The 17,871-nt window shown below is 37.7% G+C and overlaps 2 protein-coding genes across 2 annotated transcripts in view; both read left to right on the top strand.

Moving 5' to 3' along the window:
- Nucleotides 1-17,871, top strand: part of LOC135212471 (uncharacterized) — a 253,612-nt gene that overhangs the window by 29,354 nt on the left and 206,387 nt on the right.
- On the top strand, nucleotides 2,950-16,543 carry LOC135212406 (GATA zinc finger domain-containing protein 4-like). The gene is made up of 5 exons (XM_064245776.1): nucleotides 2,950-2,999; nucleotides 13,951-14,038; nucleotides 14,339-14,461; nucleotides 14,838-15,019; nucleotides 16,021-16,543. The coding sequence occupies exons 1-5, from the start codon at nucleotides 2,950-2,952 to the stop codon at nucleotides 16,541-16,543; spliced, it is 966 nt and encodes a 321-aa protein (XP_064101846.1).

The following is a 17,871-nucleotide window of genomic DNA, read 5'->3' as shown; positions in this document are numbered from 1 at the left end:
CCGAAGGGGAATTTTTTAATTGATAAGAGTCGACGAATTTCCTATCAATTAAAAACATCCTCTTCGGTACCATATATGAAAAGTATTAAATTCTGAGGTAGAGCGAATTAGATATTAAAGGACATTTGTAGCTTAATGATATATATATATATATATATATATATATATATATATATATATATATATATATATATATATATATATATATATACATAGGCGAATACCACAGGAAAATGTGCCTCGACAATGCAATAATAGAGGCGAAAGTGCTTGGTACAGATTTCTGCCTATCATTTTCTTGTGGTATTTGGTTATTTAATGAAGTCACGTGCATGATCTAAGACAGAATATATGTGTACCACCACTGAGGGGGATGATAGAGAAAGTATTCAGCTTGGTGGAGAACAAATAAGGAGAGTTGATAAGTTTAAGTATTTGGGAGCTTTTGTTAACGCTGGAGGAAGTATGGAAGAAGTAAAACATCGGGTACAGGGAGGCTGGAACAACTGGAGAGCGGCCTCTGGAATTCTTTGTGACAAAAGAGTGCCGCTTAGGTTAAAAGGAAAATTTCACAAGACGGTGGTAAGAACAGCAATGCTGTATGGTACGGAAACAGCAAGCATGAGAAAAACAGAGCAGAAGAAGATGGATGTGGCAGAAATGAGAATGCTTAGGTGGATGTCTGGGGTGACAAGAGAGGATAGGATCAGAAATGACTACATAAGGGGGTCGACTAAGGTGGTGGAAGCATCAAAGAAAGTACAGGAGGGGAGGCTGATATGGTATGGACACCTGTTGAGGAGAGATGATTACCACGCTGGGAGACATACTATGGGGGTGGAGGTGCAAGGAAGAAGAAGAAGAGGGAGACCAAGAAAGAGATGGAAGGACTGTGTGAGAGGAGACTTACATGAGAAGGGAATTGATGAGGCAGAAGCGCAGGATAGAAATAGATGGAAATGGCTTATCCGAAACGGCGACCTCATATAAAAATGGGAACAAGCTGGGAAGAAGAAGAAGAAGATTGAAGTCACGTGCATCTAATGCGATTTTTACGATATGTACATATATACGTGTAGATATATTATAGGTATAGATGTATTCTTATATATGTATATAATGTTAAAAATCGCAGTAGATGGCGTGACTTCATTACATAGGGATTACCACAGGAAAATGATAGGCAGGAATCCGTACCGAGCACTTTCGCCTTTATTAGGGTATTGTCGACACACATGTTCCTGTAGTATTTGGCGATATATATATATATATATATATATATTTAATATATATATAGATATATATATATATATATATATATATATATTATATATAAAAATTTACCTACGTTCATACTCATTTCATTTTCAGTTCCAGTGGCCACTTCTCGTGCTGATTGCAATAACGGCCATCAGCCAAGGACTGGCCACAGCTGAAGACGGCCATGTAGCAGCGGGAATATCCTGGAAGCAAGGTAAGGACTCATAATTTATGTTAAGGAGACTGTGTACTTAACAATAATATCAAATGCAATGTGGAGACAACAGGAAAATCACATTTTGAAAATATGCATACAAGATATTCTAATATATATAGATATATATATATATATATATATAATATTATATATATATATGACTGGAAAAAATGTTCTGTAACAACAGAATTCCATCTAATAAAAGGAGCCCATAAAAACACCAAAATATAGAGAAAACAGTACTATATTTCACAGACTGCTGTCTCCCTCTTCAGGTAGATGAATGAAAAAAGTTTACAGAAAAGGTGGTATTCATACCAAGAGGTCCATCCACAGGCAAGCCAATTTAGGTCACCCCCGCTGATAATCTTCCTTTAATCTTCTTAAGTGTTGGTTGGATGAAAACCTTGTCGATCGTATCTGAAATCCATGCTCCTTTTGAGATGTTCATTACCTGCCTCTCTTTTATTAAGGCCGATTCCATCATTTGACTCTTGTACCGGCAGTTGCTGCTATAAATTACACGTGACAAATTCCAGTTTATTCTATGGTTATGTTCATTTATATGGTTGAAAATAGCCGAGTTCTGTTGTCCATACCTAACTGACCGTTTGTGTTGTATTAATCTCTGGGGAAGTGATTTACCTGTAAATCCGATGTAAGATTGGTCACAGGTCTGGCATGGGATTTTGTATACCCCAGAGTCCTTGGGAGATGTCTTTTGTTGGACGTTAATCAGGGATTTGGCTAAGGTATTTGGGTAAGTAAATACAAAAGGGTTAGATTTTCCGAGGGGGTGGGTTACTCTCTTAACCCTTAAACGCCAACTGGACGTATTTTACGTCGAGATAAATTGTCTGTCGGGTGCCGACTGGACGTATTTTACGTCGACATACGAAAGTTTTTTTTTAAAAAAAAATTAAAATTTCGCGGAAAAATACTTAAAGGCCTACCAGCCTAAAACTTTTGAATCACGCACCTTGGGGAATGCTGGGAGTTCACGGATCAAGGCCTTGTTTTGTTTTGAAGCGTGACCCAGGTGCGCATGCGCGATATCCCTTCTTCTCGCTCCAGCCAGCATCAGTAGCGCACCATCCAGAGCGATCTTTTCGTGAAAAGCGTGGTTTTTTCTGGACTTGTGCGAGACTTTGATCATTTGTATTGCTACAGGACATTCGTAGATATGTCCTCAACGACGTGTGAACCGTGAAAGGCGCGTTTTACCCGTCGGAAGGATCGTGTAAGGCGAGTTTTTGGACCTGGATGCTGGCGAGGGGCCAAGAACCCAGCATGACCCCGTGCCTCAAGGCCGTTCTGTGCGGCCACGTGTGGCTGAAGTGTTTCGGGAACACATCGTATACCTTTGGTTACCCCTAGAAAGCATGTGGGCGTCCTTAGGGGCATTCGTAGGCATTTGGGAGGCCTCCAACCAAGGGACATAGACGAATATCTTTCGGAGCTTGATCGGGAACATGTCGCAAAGTCCTCATTTTGATGGCGGATGGGTCCATCGCGTGATGAGGTAACATCAGTCCCGATGAAAGAAGTTGATGGATGAATATTTGCCCCAATGTCCGTTCGAGGCTCACATCCCGAAAGTGAGCTCGAATTCAGTGGGTTCAGTGCATACGAGGGGGAATCTGAGGAGGAGGGGGGAGGGTGGGGATACGGGCTCAAGTTTTATCGCAGAGGATGATACAGAAAGTGAGGGCCTTAGTGAGGGTGATGGGCCAACGGGGGGGGGGGGGGGGGTAGTGTGCATCGTGCCCGCACCCGTGCGCGTGCGCGCGCACGGGCACGTAGGAAGGTCAGCTCGTCGCGCCAGCCAAGGTGAAGGTCGGTCGTCGGAGAGGGACAAGGGGTGGATGGAGGACCCCACCTCCTAACATGCACCCCTTCACGGCAACCCCTGGGATGACCGTACCAGTACTCCTGACTGTTTTGGGGTTCATCCAGCTTTTCCTGACGCGGGAATTGCTGGAATACCTGGTACACGAGACGGTGGACTACGCTCGGTACTGCCGGTATGAGCTGAAGACGACCTTGTCGTATTACTGGCGGGGTTGCAACCTCATTGACATGGCACGGTTTTTGGGGCTCCACATTCATTTTGGTATGACACCTGCTGTCGACGTCAGGCAATATTGGAGGAGAAATTATTTTTTATGTATGCCGATGTACTGCCGGTATGAGCTGGAAGACGACCTTGTCGTATTACTGGCGGGGTTGCAAACCTCATTGACATGGCGGGACATTTTTTGGGGGCTCCACTTCATTTTTGGTATGACACCTGCTGTCGACGTCAGGGCAATATTGGGAGGGAGAAATTTTTTTTATGTATGCCGAATGTTTCCTGGCGTTATGTCCCGTGATAATTTCCTGGCGATGGACAGGTACTTCAACGCCTTCAACCGAAGGGCCATACCCCGGAATAACAGTGATCGCCTCATTTTAAGTGCGTACAGTGTTGGATTATATCCGTGAGCGGTGTAGTAATCTCGTGATTCCTGGAAAGAACCTGTCTTTGGATGAGGGGATGATGCCTTACAAAGGACGTCTTAGTATAAAAGTGTATAACCCAAGAAACATCTTGAAAATAATTGAAGAAGTTCCAAATAAAATCCAAGTGGTCAAGAGACTCATAAAGAAAATATACATAAACCAACATAATTTCCGACAAAGAAAATGAATAAGGTGAATCTTGTGAATATCCATAATTGATGCATTAGGAAAAAGAAAATGCCAAAAGCATGCAAACTGTGTAAGGTTTGGTATAGCATAGTCAATCCACAAAACCTAATCAGAAAATGTGCTGCATGCAACATTCCGACCCATCCACAGTGTGCTGAGGTAATACAAGATTTGAGAAAAGATACAAGAATTTTTTGTTCAACATGTCTATCATGGATAGACAATGTTATTAAATCAAGATTGAATGTACAAATAGTTGAGGATGAAGAAGAAGAGGAAGAGGAAGAAGAAGAAGAAAAGAAGAAGAGGAAAACGGAAGAGAAGTAAACAAAAATGAAATGACAGAAAAAAATAAGGAAAACAAAGAACAAGATAAAAGTATGGATGCGAGATACTCATTGATACTACATATGAGGCAATAAGCAGCATACCTACGAAGAAATAAATTACGATATGACAACAGAAAAGCAAATCCCGAAGAGGCTCTACCCAGATCTATACAATGACGGGAAAGAGGAAAAAATAGACAAGAAAGACAAAAATCTGTAACCTTTTGAAAAGAGGGAATTGCAGATTTGGAGAAAGAGTTACTACAAACATCCTAAGATGTCAAAACTATGAAATATATGGTAAATGTGCATACTTAGATGGATATGGGGATGATTGCAGAGATCTGCATCCAAAAATATGTAAAAACAATAAAAGAAGGAAAAGGATGTAAGTTCGACAAAAAATGCAAATATATGCACCCTGTAGCCATGAATCATAATCAAATAAATAACCAACCAAGTAATAAAATCCAAAATAAGAAAGAAACAAATAAAGAGAGAAATCAAGAATATCAGGTAAAAGAGAAAAGCAAACCACCAATTGAGATATGCAGACGGAGAAAACATTGCAGATTCAGACACAAATGCAATAATTATGATGAAGGAAGATCAAATATTATGGAAAAGTTGGATTTTTTAATGTCAGAATTTCTGGAAATGAAAAAAGAACACATACCAGAACAGGAAAGAGACATGGGAAAATCCTTATTACTACACAGTATTAATGAAGGAGAAAACACGAACAAACCATCATAGTGATGAATGCGCAGGGTTTAGTTACGAGTAACTCAAAAAGAAAAATAGAGTACTTAGAAGAACTAACCCAAAATGAAAAGAAAATAGATATAATGAATATAAGTGAAACCTGGTATTCCAAGAGACTGGAATGATGATCAAATAAAACTGGTTCCAAACTTATAGATCAGATAGAAAAAATAGGAATCAAGGGGGAACCGCAATATATGGGAAAGACAAAAACAAGGAAAAATATATGAGAAATATAGTAACTCAGATGTGAACTAATAGCGGTAGAATTTGAATCTGAAAAATTGATGAACATAGTAATATATAGACCTCCTAATACTAAAGAGTTTGACTTAATAATTGAAAAATTGATGATATATGTAGAAATCACAAGGACTGGACTATTCTCCTATCTGGTGACTTCAACTTTCCTTTCGTAGAATGGAAAGAACGAATAGGAGAATTGTGGTTGTACTTATACATATAAAAAAAGAGAGTAATAGTAGTGCAGAAGATAAGAGGCATTTGAAAACAAAGCTATTAGATATGCTACTAGATACAACATTCAACAAATAAATCTACCTGTCAACAAGAAAGGAAAATACTTTATACCTAGTATTTGTGAACGAGATGAATTAATGTTAAAGAAATAAAAGTTTATATGCGAGTATTTCAGACCATATAATGTCATAGAATTAACAGTTCATTCCACCAAAGCAAGTGAAAATAGAGATAAGCAAGAAATGAAAAGAGTGGGAAGGATATGGAAAACAAATACAACTTCTACAGTAAAAATATAAAATGGTCAGAAATTAATGAAGAATTAAACAAAGATTGGGATAACATTTTGTTCGTAAGTGATGACATAAGGGTAAATACGGAGATATTATTATAAAATATTGGAGATAATAGTGGAAAAATATATACCGAAGAAGAAAAGTAAACATCATTCATGCATACCAAGAGACAGAAGGATCTTGTTCCTGAAAATCAGAAAGTGGAAAAAAGGTCTTGCAAAAGAAAAAATGCATGGAAAGTTATAGAACTAAAAAGTAAGATAGAAAATGCAGAACAAAAAGATTTATACAATCAAAAGAAAATGAAAAACGGAACTTGGAAGAAAAAACCCTTTAAATTAAATAATCAAGCAAACCCCAAACCCCAAACTATTATACTCATATGCGAAGAAGATGAATAAAAGAAGAAGAATAGAAATAGGCCCTCTGAGAATTGAAGGGAGATTAACGAATGAAAAAAGGAAATTTGCAACATACTGGCAGAACGATATAGAGAGAATTCACCCCTAGAATAGATAATGAAGATAATGATATAGAAGTAAGGGATGAAAATAGTGAATATTTAGCTGACATGATATTAATGAAGCTGATATTGTGCAGGCTATTAATGAAATTAAAATGGAGCTGCTGCAGGGCCTGATGGAATTCCTGCTATTTTGTTAAAGAAAGTAGTTCATTCTATCGCAAAGCCACTTGCAATATTATTAAGACAAAGTGTAGATACAGGCAAAGTATATGATGAGCACAAATTAGCATATATTACCCCTACTTTCAAAAGTGGATCAAGACTAGAGGCAAGTAATTATAGGCCTGTGAGTCTAACATCACATATTATGAAAGTGTATGAAAGGGTAATGAGAAAATATTATGAAACATTTAATAAAAAATAATTTGTTTAATAAAGGACAACATGGTTTCGTACCCGAAAAAGTACACAAACAACTGTTAGTCCACCGTGAAACATATTCAAAAATATGAAAAAGCGGAAATGAAACAGATGTGGTTTATTTAGACTTTGCAAAAGCTTTTGATAAAGTAGACCATAATATATTAGCGAAGAAAATTAGAAAACACAATATCGTGGATAAAGTAGGAAGATGGTTAAAAGAATTTTTACACAACAGAAAACAGATAGTTATTGCAACGACTAGAAATCGGATGAAGCCAAGGTAACTATCCTGGTGTGCCGCAAGGTACGGTGTTAGCTGCAATACTGTTTGTTATTATGATTGAAGACATAGACAATAATGTTAAGGATTCGGTAGTGAGTAGTTTCGCAGATGACACAAGAATAAGTAGAGAAATTACTTGTGATGAAGATAGGAACGCTCTACAAAGAGACCTTAACAAAGTATATGATTGGGCAGAGGTAAATAGGATGGTATTTAACTCTGATAAATTTGAATCAATAAATTATGGAGACAGAGAAAGAAAGCTATATGCATATAAGGGACCTAATAATGAAGACCATCACAAATAAGGAAGCAGTTAAAGACCTTGGTGTGATGATTGAATAGGAACATGTTATGCAATGATCAAATAGCAACTCTGTTGGCAAAATGTAAAGCAAAAATGGGAATGTTGTTACGGCACTTCAAAACAAGAAAAGACTGAACACATGATTATGCTTTATAAAACATATGTTCGTAGTCCACTTGAATATTGCAATATGATATGGTACCCACACTATCAAAAGGATATTGACAAATAGAGAGTGTACAAAGGTCCTTTACAGCTAGAATAGAAGAAGTTAAAGGACTAGACTACTGGGAAAGACTACAATTCTTAAAATTATATAGTCTAGAAAGGAGAAGAGAACGCTACATGATAATTCAGGGCATGGAAACAGATAGAAGGAATAGCAGAAAATATCATGGAACTAAAAATATCAGAAAGAGCAAGCAGAGGTAGATTAATAGTGCCCAAACTATACCAGGAAAAATAAGGAAAGCACACAGAACATTAATCCACTACGCACCAGCATCGATAATGCAGCGTCTATTCAATGCGTTTGCAGCTCATCTGAGGAATAATATCAGGAGTGAGCGTAGATGTGTTTAAGAATAAGCTCGACAAATTACTAAACTGCATCCCAGACCATCCAAGATTGGAAGATGCAAAATATACCGGAAGATGTACTAGCAACTCTCTGGTAGACATTAGAGGTGCCTCACACTGAGGGACCGGTGGGGCAACCCGAACAAGATGTAAGGTCTGTAAGGTCTGTAAGGTAAGCCAAAGAAATATGGTGTGAAATTCTTTCTCATTACCGAGGCCAACACTGGATACGTTGTGGACTTTTCAGTGTATACCGGGGTCTTCTCCACGCTGCGTGACACTGTATTCAACCTTGTGGGACGTTTCCGTAACCAGGGATATCACCTGTTTATGGATAATTATTATAACTCGGTATCCCTGGCCCAGGAACTGTATGAAGCAGGTGTTCCACGTCAGTGGTACCCTTCGGTTGGTGGCGTGGGGCCCCCCCCGAATGTCCTCAAGAGGTTCGCTAGTCATCCGCAACACCTGGCAAGAGGAGAGACAGAGTGGCGGCGGAAGGGCGCTGTCTTCGTCATCTGTTGGAAGGGTGTCCGACTCGTCCCATGATTACGACGAGTCATAAACCCATCCAAGAGAGATCGTACAGCGGAAGAAGACACGTCGACAGGGCCGAGTTGTGTTTGAGGAGTTTCGTACCGAGCGGCCTACTGTCATTGGGCACTACAACAGGCACATGGGAGGAGTTGATCTCTTTGATCAGCTCATCCAGTACATCCCTTCGCCAGGAGAACCAGAAGGTGGACACAGAAGCTCCTCAAATACATCCTTCAGTTGGCCCTCCAAAATGCCTACATACTGTACTGTGGGTACCGTGGTGACAATCTTCCGAGGTTGACCACATACAGTTCCTAGAGGTAGCCGGGAATGCCTCATCAACTTCGATCCGATGAGTGGCCTTCCATAACTGACCCCCTGCCCCGAGCTGCAGATCTGCCCCTAGAGGAAAGGGCAGATAGGAGGGCCAACTTCGCTCGGGCTGCCGCCGCCCCTGCTGACGACGCCCCTGTGCTGACGACGCCCCTGCTGACGACACCCCTGCTGCCGCCGCCCCTGCTGACGACGCCCCCCCTGCTGCCGCCGCCCCTGCTGCCGCCGCCCCTGCTGCGACGCCCCTGCTGCCGCCGCCCCTGCTGACGACGCCCCTCTTGCTGCCGCCCCGCCATCACCGCTTCTCGTCGGGTAGTGGACCCTGCGTGTCGGCTGCAGCCAGGGGAACACATACTGAGGCCTTAGAAGGGCGAAGGCAGAAACGGTGCCGGGTGTGCCATATGAATGGCAGAAGGAGAGACACCCGGTTCTTCTGTCGTCTCTGCAAAGTTGCTCTTTGCAGGATATGGGGAGTGTGACCGAAAGTACCACACTAAGGTCATGTATTGGAGCGTAGACCCCCTAAACCGACAGCGGAGGGCGCACGGGGCCGCCGGGTCCATCAGCAGTAAGGGCGCGCGTCTCCCTCCTCCACCTGTACCTGCGTCATGTCGAGTGGAAAAAAAATGCAAGACTCTTCAATGGAGGAGGGAGAAAACAAGAATAGAACGAAGAGTCAGGATTACGATTGAGTATTCTGCATTTATTTTATATTTAGTTTTATAGTTTATTACAATTTTTTATATATCTGAATATGTGCATGATAAAATAATAATAAGACATTTCATTGTATGCGAAAAGAGAAGTGTCACCTGCATTCCTTTTTATTTATGTATTGGTACCAGAATCGAAGAATGTAATATATATTTTATACTAAAAAAAAAAAAATGATATATATATATATTATATATATATATATATATATATATATATATAATATATATATATATATATATATATATATATATATATATATATATATATATATATATATATATATATATATATTTTTTTGGGTGGGTAAGCAAAATTACTTACAGTCTAGTAATATTCAATCATTACCTTCACTTTAAAAAACAAATTGCAATCTCTAGAACAGTATCTCGATTTATGGTGAATATTTGAAAAAAAATATTTTTATTCCCTCCGCGCGCGATTCTCGGCCGAAAATCTCCGGAAACGCGTAGGTCACATTCTCCTAATATTTGTGCCTTTTCATATTCGCTTATTTATAGTTTTCATATATGGAAATGTGCGCAAAAACATGGCACAAATATAAACAAAAAAATAAAATATTGGAAGGTTGTAGCATTTTCATTTTGAAAAATATTTGCATATAAAGTACGATAAGTACGAAAAAAAAACGCTACGATCGGTTCAACTTTGACTCAACCGAAAAGGTCAAAAAACGCATTTATAACATAAAATCTTACAGTCTAGTAATATTCAATCATTTATCTTCATTTTAAAACAAATTGCAAGTCTCTAGAACAGTATCTCGATTTATGGTGAATTTTTGAAAAAAATATTTTTTTCCCCTCCGCGCGCGAGATTCTCGGCCGAAAATCTCCGAAAAACGCGTAGGTCACATTCTCCTAATATTTGAGCCTTTTCATATTACGCTTTTTTTAAAGGTTTATATATGGAAATGTGCGCAAAATCATGCACAATATAACAAAAATATTGGAAGGTTGTAGCATTTATCATTTTTTTGAAATTTTGCATATAAAGTACGAATAAGTACGAAAAAAACTACGATCGGTCAACTTTGACTCAACTGAAAAGGTCAAAAAAACGCATTTATAACATACAAATCTTACAGTCTAGTAATATTCAATCATTTACTTAATTTAAAAACATATTGCAAGTCTCTAGAACAATATCTCGATTTATGGTGAATATTTGAAAAAAATAGTTTTATTCCGTCCACGCGCCGATTCTCGGCCGAAAATCTCCGGAAACGCGTAGGTCACATTCTCCTAATATTTGTGCCTTTTCATATTACGCTTTTTTTTAGAGTTTATATATGGAAATGTGCGCAAAGACGTGCACAATATAACAAAAATATTGGAAGGTTGTAGCATTTATCATTTTCGGAATATTTGCATATAAAGTACGATAAGTACGAAAAAAACTACGATCGGTCAACTTTGACTCAACCGAAATGGTAAAAAAAACGCATTCGTAGCATAAAAATCTTACAGTCTAGTAATATTCAATCATTTATCTTAAATTTAAAACATATTGCAAGTCTCTAGAACAGTATCTCGATTTATGGTGAATATTTGAAAAAATATTTTTATTCCGTCCGCGCGCCGATTCTCGGCCGAAAATCTCGGAAACGCGTAGGTCACATTCTCCTAATATTTGAGCCTTTTCATATTACGCTTTTTTTAGAGTTTTATATATGAAAATGTGCGCAAAACATGCACAATATAACAAAAATTATTGAAAGGTTGTAGCATTTCTCTATTTTTTTTATATTTGCATATAAAAAAAAATTTTAAACAAAAATTCGACATTGGTTCCAACTTTAACTCGTTCGAAATGGTCGAAAACTGCATTTGTAAGCTAAAAACTCTTACAGTATCGTAATATTCAATCATTTTCCTTCATTTTGAAACAAATTGCAAGTCTCTATAACAAATATTTCGATTTATGGTGAATTTTTTTAAAAAATTACTTTTTTACATCCGCGCGCTACGAATTCATGCATTAATTTTGTGATAATATTTTCTCTGTGTTGCTTTTATCGTTTTACAATGTGTTATATATCAAAATGATTGCAATTTAGTGCCACATTACAACGAAAAAAAAGTAACTTGTTACCTCTAACCGTTTGGCGCACAGCGCAATTGAATACAATTATATATGAAATTTCGTTTTTGCACTATCATATATCGCATTATTTATATATGATAATGATAATTTTTTTCATTTCTGATGGTTGCATACTAAACTTCAAGCAATGACAAAAAAGGAGCCAAAAATGAACTCTTAATCTTGAAAACTAAGCGCGCTGTGATTTTTTGAAAAAAATATTTTTTCCGCTTACGCGCTCACTCTCAAACCCCTCCGGCACACGGGAGTCATTTTTTATTTACCGCTGCGGCGTTTAAGGGTTAATCGTGTCCAGGTGGGGAATTTTTATTTTATTGTTGGGTGTATCTCTGGTCTTGTCTGTAGGGGGTCGGTAGAAAATTACGTTTGGCTTTGTGAATTGTTGGCCAAGTCGCTAACCTCACTGAAGTCCTGAGTTCTCTGTCTGCTGGTTCGAATCCACGAGAGGACGAAGTTATAATCGACTAATAAATTCCCCTTCGGCTAACATATATGAAAATATATTAATTCGAGGTAGAGAGGGAATTGGATATCAAAGGACAGTTGTAGCTTAATGCACAGACACACACAGACACACACACACACACACACATATATATATATATATATATATATATATATATATATTATATATATATATATATATATTACATATATATGTTTGCGTGTGTACGTCCGTGTGAAATTTTCTTCGAACTGCCTATATCCTTTACACAAATAAAATTATATAAAAAAATACGCTAAAATTTGTAGTAAGCGAAAAGAAATTTTTATTTCTAATACTAAGCTGTTCATACAATTATCGAGCGGCTTCTACATTTTATGAGTGCGCTAAACGTTTCTTATCATTATATCAGTTGCAGACCCCTAAACATTTGCTTAGGACTGCTCTAAATCGCTCAGGAAAGTAAGCTTATTGGGATTCTTCTATCTCTAAAAAAAAAAAAAAAAAAAAAAAAAAAAAAAAAAAAAAAAAAAATTGGCGATAAAAATTATTTTCGTGACTTTCAAGGTCACCTCTCTCGGGGCGCATCAACAAACTCATTAGCAGAAGACGTGCCACTGGAGTCGTAAAGCCTAAGTAATTAAAAATAACGAAGGAGTAATACACATTTGGAATTCTGACTGTGTTAATGATGAAGTTCTATTTACGTAGCTGATCTGTCCTGTTGAAAAGTGTAATTGCTTTCCGCATTTTTTCCTTATTTCAGCAGTGCTCATTTTGCTTGCTGCATTTTGAATACATTTTTTTAAAATCTATTTATTACTTTTATTTTTGTTCTATTTCTTAACAAGTGAGATCTCTTCTTTCGGTATTTCCGTTACCTCCTCTTCCTTCTTTCTAATGAACCCCATATTCTTTGGAAGTTTGAATGCGAAGTCAATGGTCCTTTTGGTTTGGTTTCTTGTTCCATTTGAACAATCAGGAATCACGGACCAAAGAACAAATACTTGTGTTATTTAAAGAGGACAAAAATCTTCGTATAAAAAAATGGGATTTTGACTGATTCCAATCAACTAAGCTTCGGATATTTCTTCATCATCGTCATCATCATCATTATTATTATTATATTATTATTATATTCAGATGGAACAAACCCACCACAGGGGCCACTAACTTGTTGAAACTGAGTCTTCCAAAGAACATGATAGCACACATTTGAAAGAAGTGACAGAAGGTAATGGGAAATATAGATAGAAGTGACCAGTAAATATAAAAGAAAATATGAATGAACAAATGAATAAATTGAGCGATAAGATTTAAAAGTAAATTATCACTGATAATTAATTAGGGATATAAACCTGACTCTACAAAACAATGTTCTTTATCGCTGCTGAGACATACTGCGGTGTTGTTTATATATAGTATATTTATTTATTCATTTTATTTTAGGTATTGGCCATCCTGAGTTGGGTCTAATCATGAAAATCATAACTAAAAGGTTTCGGAGGGAAGTCCAAGGAGCTGCGGTACAAATATCTAATGTCACATTCGAGGTAATGTTTTGCGAATGGACGATATTGATAACATTACTTTAACAAGTGTAATCCCTTAAGTATCTCCTGTAACAAAGAATCAACAAGAACAAAGACGCTAAGGGGTTGGTTGTCTTGATGATTCTTCTCCAAATGTCTCCAACAGATTCCACCCAAGCGCTCTTCACATGTTTCCCATCACTCTTCCTTACAACAAGCCCATGCCATCTCAATCTGGATGGATTCTCACATCAGTAATCTTAATAAGCAATTAGTCTGCATATTCCTCATGTGATCCTTTTTATTTTAGCATCAATGAGCCACATACTTAATTTTTTTTTCAGCCCAAGAGGAAGGCTGGTCATATCTCTCCGTAGAAAGAAAAACCTATATTGCATTCAATAAGATTGTTTTAATATCGATTTTGATACCACAGAACGACAAAGTACTTGCGTGTCTATACAGCTATAAACATATAATTGCTTATACTGTAGTACAAATAGTAAAATGTAAACACACCAAAGCATTCTAAATGATTACTTTGTGAATTTCAGAATATCAACTACACGGTGAATATTCCTACGGTAAAGATAGGGGGTTTATCAGGAGTGACATTTCGAGGTGCTATGGCGAATGCAACTCACATCCAGATGACTGGAAACTTCAGACGTCTTGTCGTGAGTACTTGTAAATTCTAATCTTTTTCTATTATGTTTCTGAGAGGTGATGGTTTTTCGTAAATGAGGGTATCATATATACATACATATCTATCTATCTATCTATCTATCTATCTATCTATCTATCTATCTATCTATCTATCTATATATATATATATATATATATATATATATATATATATATATATATATATATGTGTGTGTGTGTGTGTGTGTGTGTATTTTAAAATCTTGCTCGAAGCTATTTACTTAAGTCTGAATAGCACCTGCAACAGGGATACTAAATGTTTACTTTTATGAAATAGTCAGTGGGGTTCTAGTCCTTTAGTTTACAATATTTTAATTGTGTTTCCACATTAAAATCCGTTCTTATCAGATCTTGTTAATGCTTCGTTATCAGGTTAAAGGTCTAGGGACGGTGACGACGAACAGCACGTTGCCTCACCAGGAAGAATTGCTTTTAAAGGAAGTTTTCACAAATTCTGCGGTCAAGGCTCTAATCTATGTTGATCCAGCAACTTCCAACCTGACTATCAATGAGTTTGAGTTCATCGTTGGGTGAGAGACTAACATGAGTTTGCCGAATAGTATTTGATTACAGCTTTCTTTGTAAATTTTCTATAAGAGGAAAAACGGTTGCTTTATTATAGTGCCGTGTACTGATATAGTTTGTACTATATTTTGTCACATTTTGTCTGATTTCATGATATTTATTTTTTACAGTAATGTAACTCACTCGTCAAGCATAAAAGTACGCCCTGCAAAATTTATCCATGGGTATATCCAAGCGGTTTACAAAGAATTTTCTGAATTTGTAAGGTCCGTTTGGGAGAATACTAAAAACAAAATACGGGAATGGATTGAAAGTATTTTTACAACAATCGACTGCATTTTGGATTGTTTCTTAGCAGGTAACACATTCTTTTTTCCACTTATTACATCAGAACTTTGAGACAGTCAAACCCAGTTTAATGGGTGTCAACGGAAATGTGTGACATAAATTAACTATTTTTCTGTTACCCTTTTGTGCAAAATAAAAAAATCAAATCAAATAAGTAATAAATAAATTAATAATCAAATAATAAAAGACCATGGTAGGTTAGAGTCTCAATCCGTTGCTCTGTCTCAAGTTTGATGTTCGGCAATGCCTTAATAGCTTAGAGGAGATTTAGGCTGGTATATAGACATTACTAAGATATCTTTCTTCTGATCACCTAGCGATTACCATTTTCAGGGATGGCTTGTGGACCATCTGACTGAGGGGGTGTTAAAGACAATTTTGACCAAGTTGAACTAGATACAATATAATATATCCTACATGCAATGTTATACAAAATTTTTTATGGTTATTATTTTTTAAATTTTTAAATACAACGACAGTACTCATCCCCGAGAGTCTTTATAAGACAAATACTGTCCATTTTTTACAAACTCAAAATCAACATTGAGGGGGGTTACTGACCCCCCACCTCCCCCTCCCCCTTCGGGTCATTCCTGCCCATTTTGGAAATTTTAAAAGCATTATTTTGTTTTCATTCTTCTCCTCTGCAACAAACCAGCACCAAGAACAACAACTCCTACAACAACAACGACGACTACAACAACAACGACGACTACAACAACGACGACATCTACACCAACAACAACAAGACCAACAACAACAACGCCACCACCAACAACAACAAGACCAACAACAACGCCACCACCAACAACAACAATACCAACAACAACGCCACCACTAACTACAACACCACCAACAACAACGCCACCACCAACAACAACAAGACCAACAACAACGCCACCACTAACTACAACACCACCAACAACAACGCCACCACCAACAACAACAAGACCAACAACAACGCCACCACCAACAACAACAATACCAACAACAACGCCACCACTAACTACAACACCACCAACAACAACGCCACCACCAACAACAAGACCAACAACAACGCCACCACCAACAACAACAACACCAACAACAACGCCACCACCAACTACAACAACAATATCGTCATCCACAACAAGACTTTCGGGACGTTCTGGAAACCGCGAAGCACTGAACCAGAGCTCTAACACAGGTAGGGAGAGGCTGGGTTTTACTTGCATTGTCATTTATTTATTCATTTGTTCATTCAACTGCTTTTCTAATAACCGATATCCTCTTTCTGCACCTCCTACTTTCTCTTGTTACTTCTTTCGAATGAACACCATCATATTCTTTTGAAGTTTGAATTTCAAGTCCTTGGCCCTTGAGGTGGTCTTGTTCCATATGAATAGGTCCATCTTCTGAATAATAATAATAATAATAATAATAATAATAATAATAATAATAATAATAATAACAACAATAATAATTACAAGAAGACGAATTGAGAGATGATGCCACAGAAGACGACAGGGATGATGAGGTATCAAACAACGACACACGAAGAAACACCGACGAAGTAACAGATAGGACGGAATGGGTAGAAAAAAAATCATACAATGGATAGAGCCAGAAACAGATAACAAAGATCCCCTCCATGAAAGCCTACAACACCAAGAAATTAAGGGAGAAACCAAGTGAGGTAAAAGAAATAATAAGAATAATACACACCACCAGTATCACAGAAACAAATAACTTGGCATATGTAGGCGCAAGATTAGTAGTAGAACTGATAGGGATTCGAACACCAACACCACCTGCACAACCAACCCAACAGAAACCAAAACAACAACCGCCTTGGAAAAGGTGCCTGGAAAAGCAAATCATGGTGATGAGATCTGACTTGAATAAACTGAAAGAGATGCCAGAAAAAAGGCTAAGAAGCAAGAAAACAAAGGAGAAACTGAACGAGAAATACAATTGAAGATGTAAAATAGAGGCTAAGGCCAAAGCACATAAGCTCCAACGGTACATGAACAGGAATAAGGGATACCAACAGATCAAACTATTCAGAACCAACCAGAAAAGACTATACAGCCAACTAAGAGGGGAAGACAACCACCAAGAAAAAGACTCTGGGAAAACATATGGAGCAATCTGGTATCACACAACAAACATGCATAATGGCTCCAGGAAGTCAAGGCAGAAGAAACTGGGAGAATAAAACAAAGATTCATTGAGATCACGACAGACACAGTCAGACACCAACTAAAGAAAATGCCCAACTGGAAAGCCCCATGTCCCGATGAAACCATGGATACTGGCTCAAAACTTGTCAATGGGTGTGTGGCCCTACACCCACGAATAATAGAACAACTCCAGCATTGTATCACAAATCACCATGCGCCCAAATGGATGACCAGAGAAGAACATCCTTAGTACAGAAAGACGGGAGTAAGGGAAATATAGCCATTAACTACAGGCCTATCACCTGCCTACCAATAATGTGGAAGTTACTAACAGGTATCATCAGTGA

This window comes from Macrobrachium nipponense, chromosome 41, assembly GCF_015104395.2.
Source record: "Macrobrachium nipponense isolate FS-2020 chromosome 41, ASM1510439v2, whole genome shotgun sequence".
Taxonomy (NCBI): domain Eukaryota; kingdom Metazoa; phylum Arthropoda; class Malacostraca; order Decapoda; family Palaemonidae; genus Macrobrachium; species Macrobrachium nipponense.
Note: the sequence above shows the minus strand (reverse complement) of the source record. Positions and strands in the feature narration are given on the sequence as shown.

Excerpts from the sequence above, each read along its gene's own strand:
- LOC135212406 (XM_064245776.1), top strand. The coding sequence starts at position 2,950 with ATGTCGCAAAGTCCTCATTTTGATGGCGGATGGGTCCATCGCGTGATG. Across the intron at positions 14,039-14,338 it reads CTGGATGGATTCTCACATCA|AATATCAACTACACGGTGAA; the intron begins GTAATCTTAATA and ends TGTGAATTTCAG. Across the intron at positions 14,462-14,837 it reads GAAACTTCAGACGTCTTGTC|ATCTTGTTAATGCTTCGTTA; the intron begins GTGAGTACTTGT and ends CGTTCTTATCAG.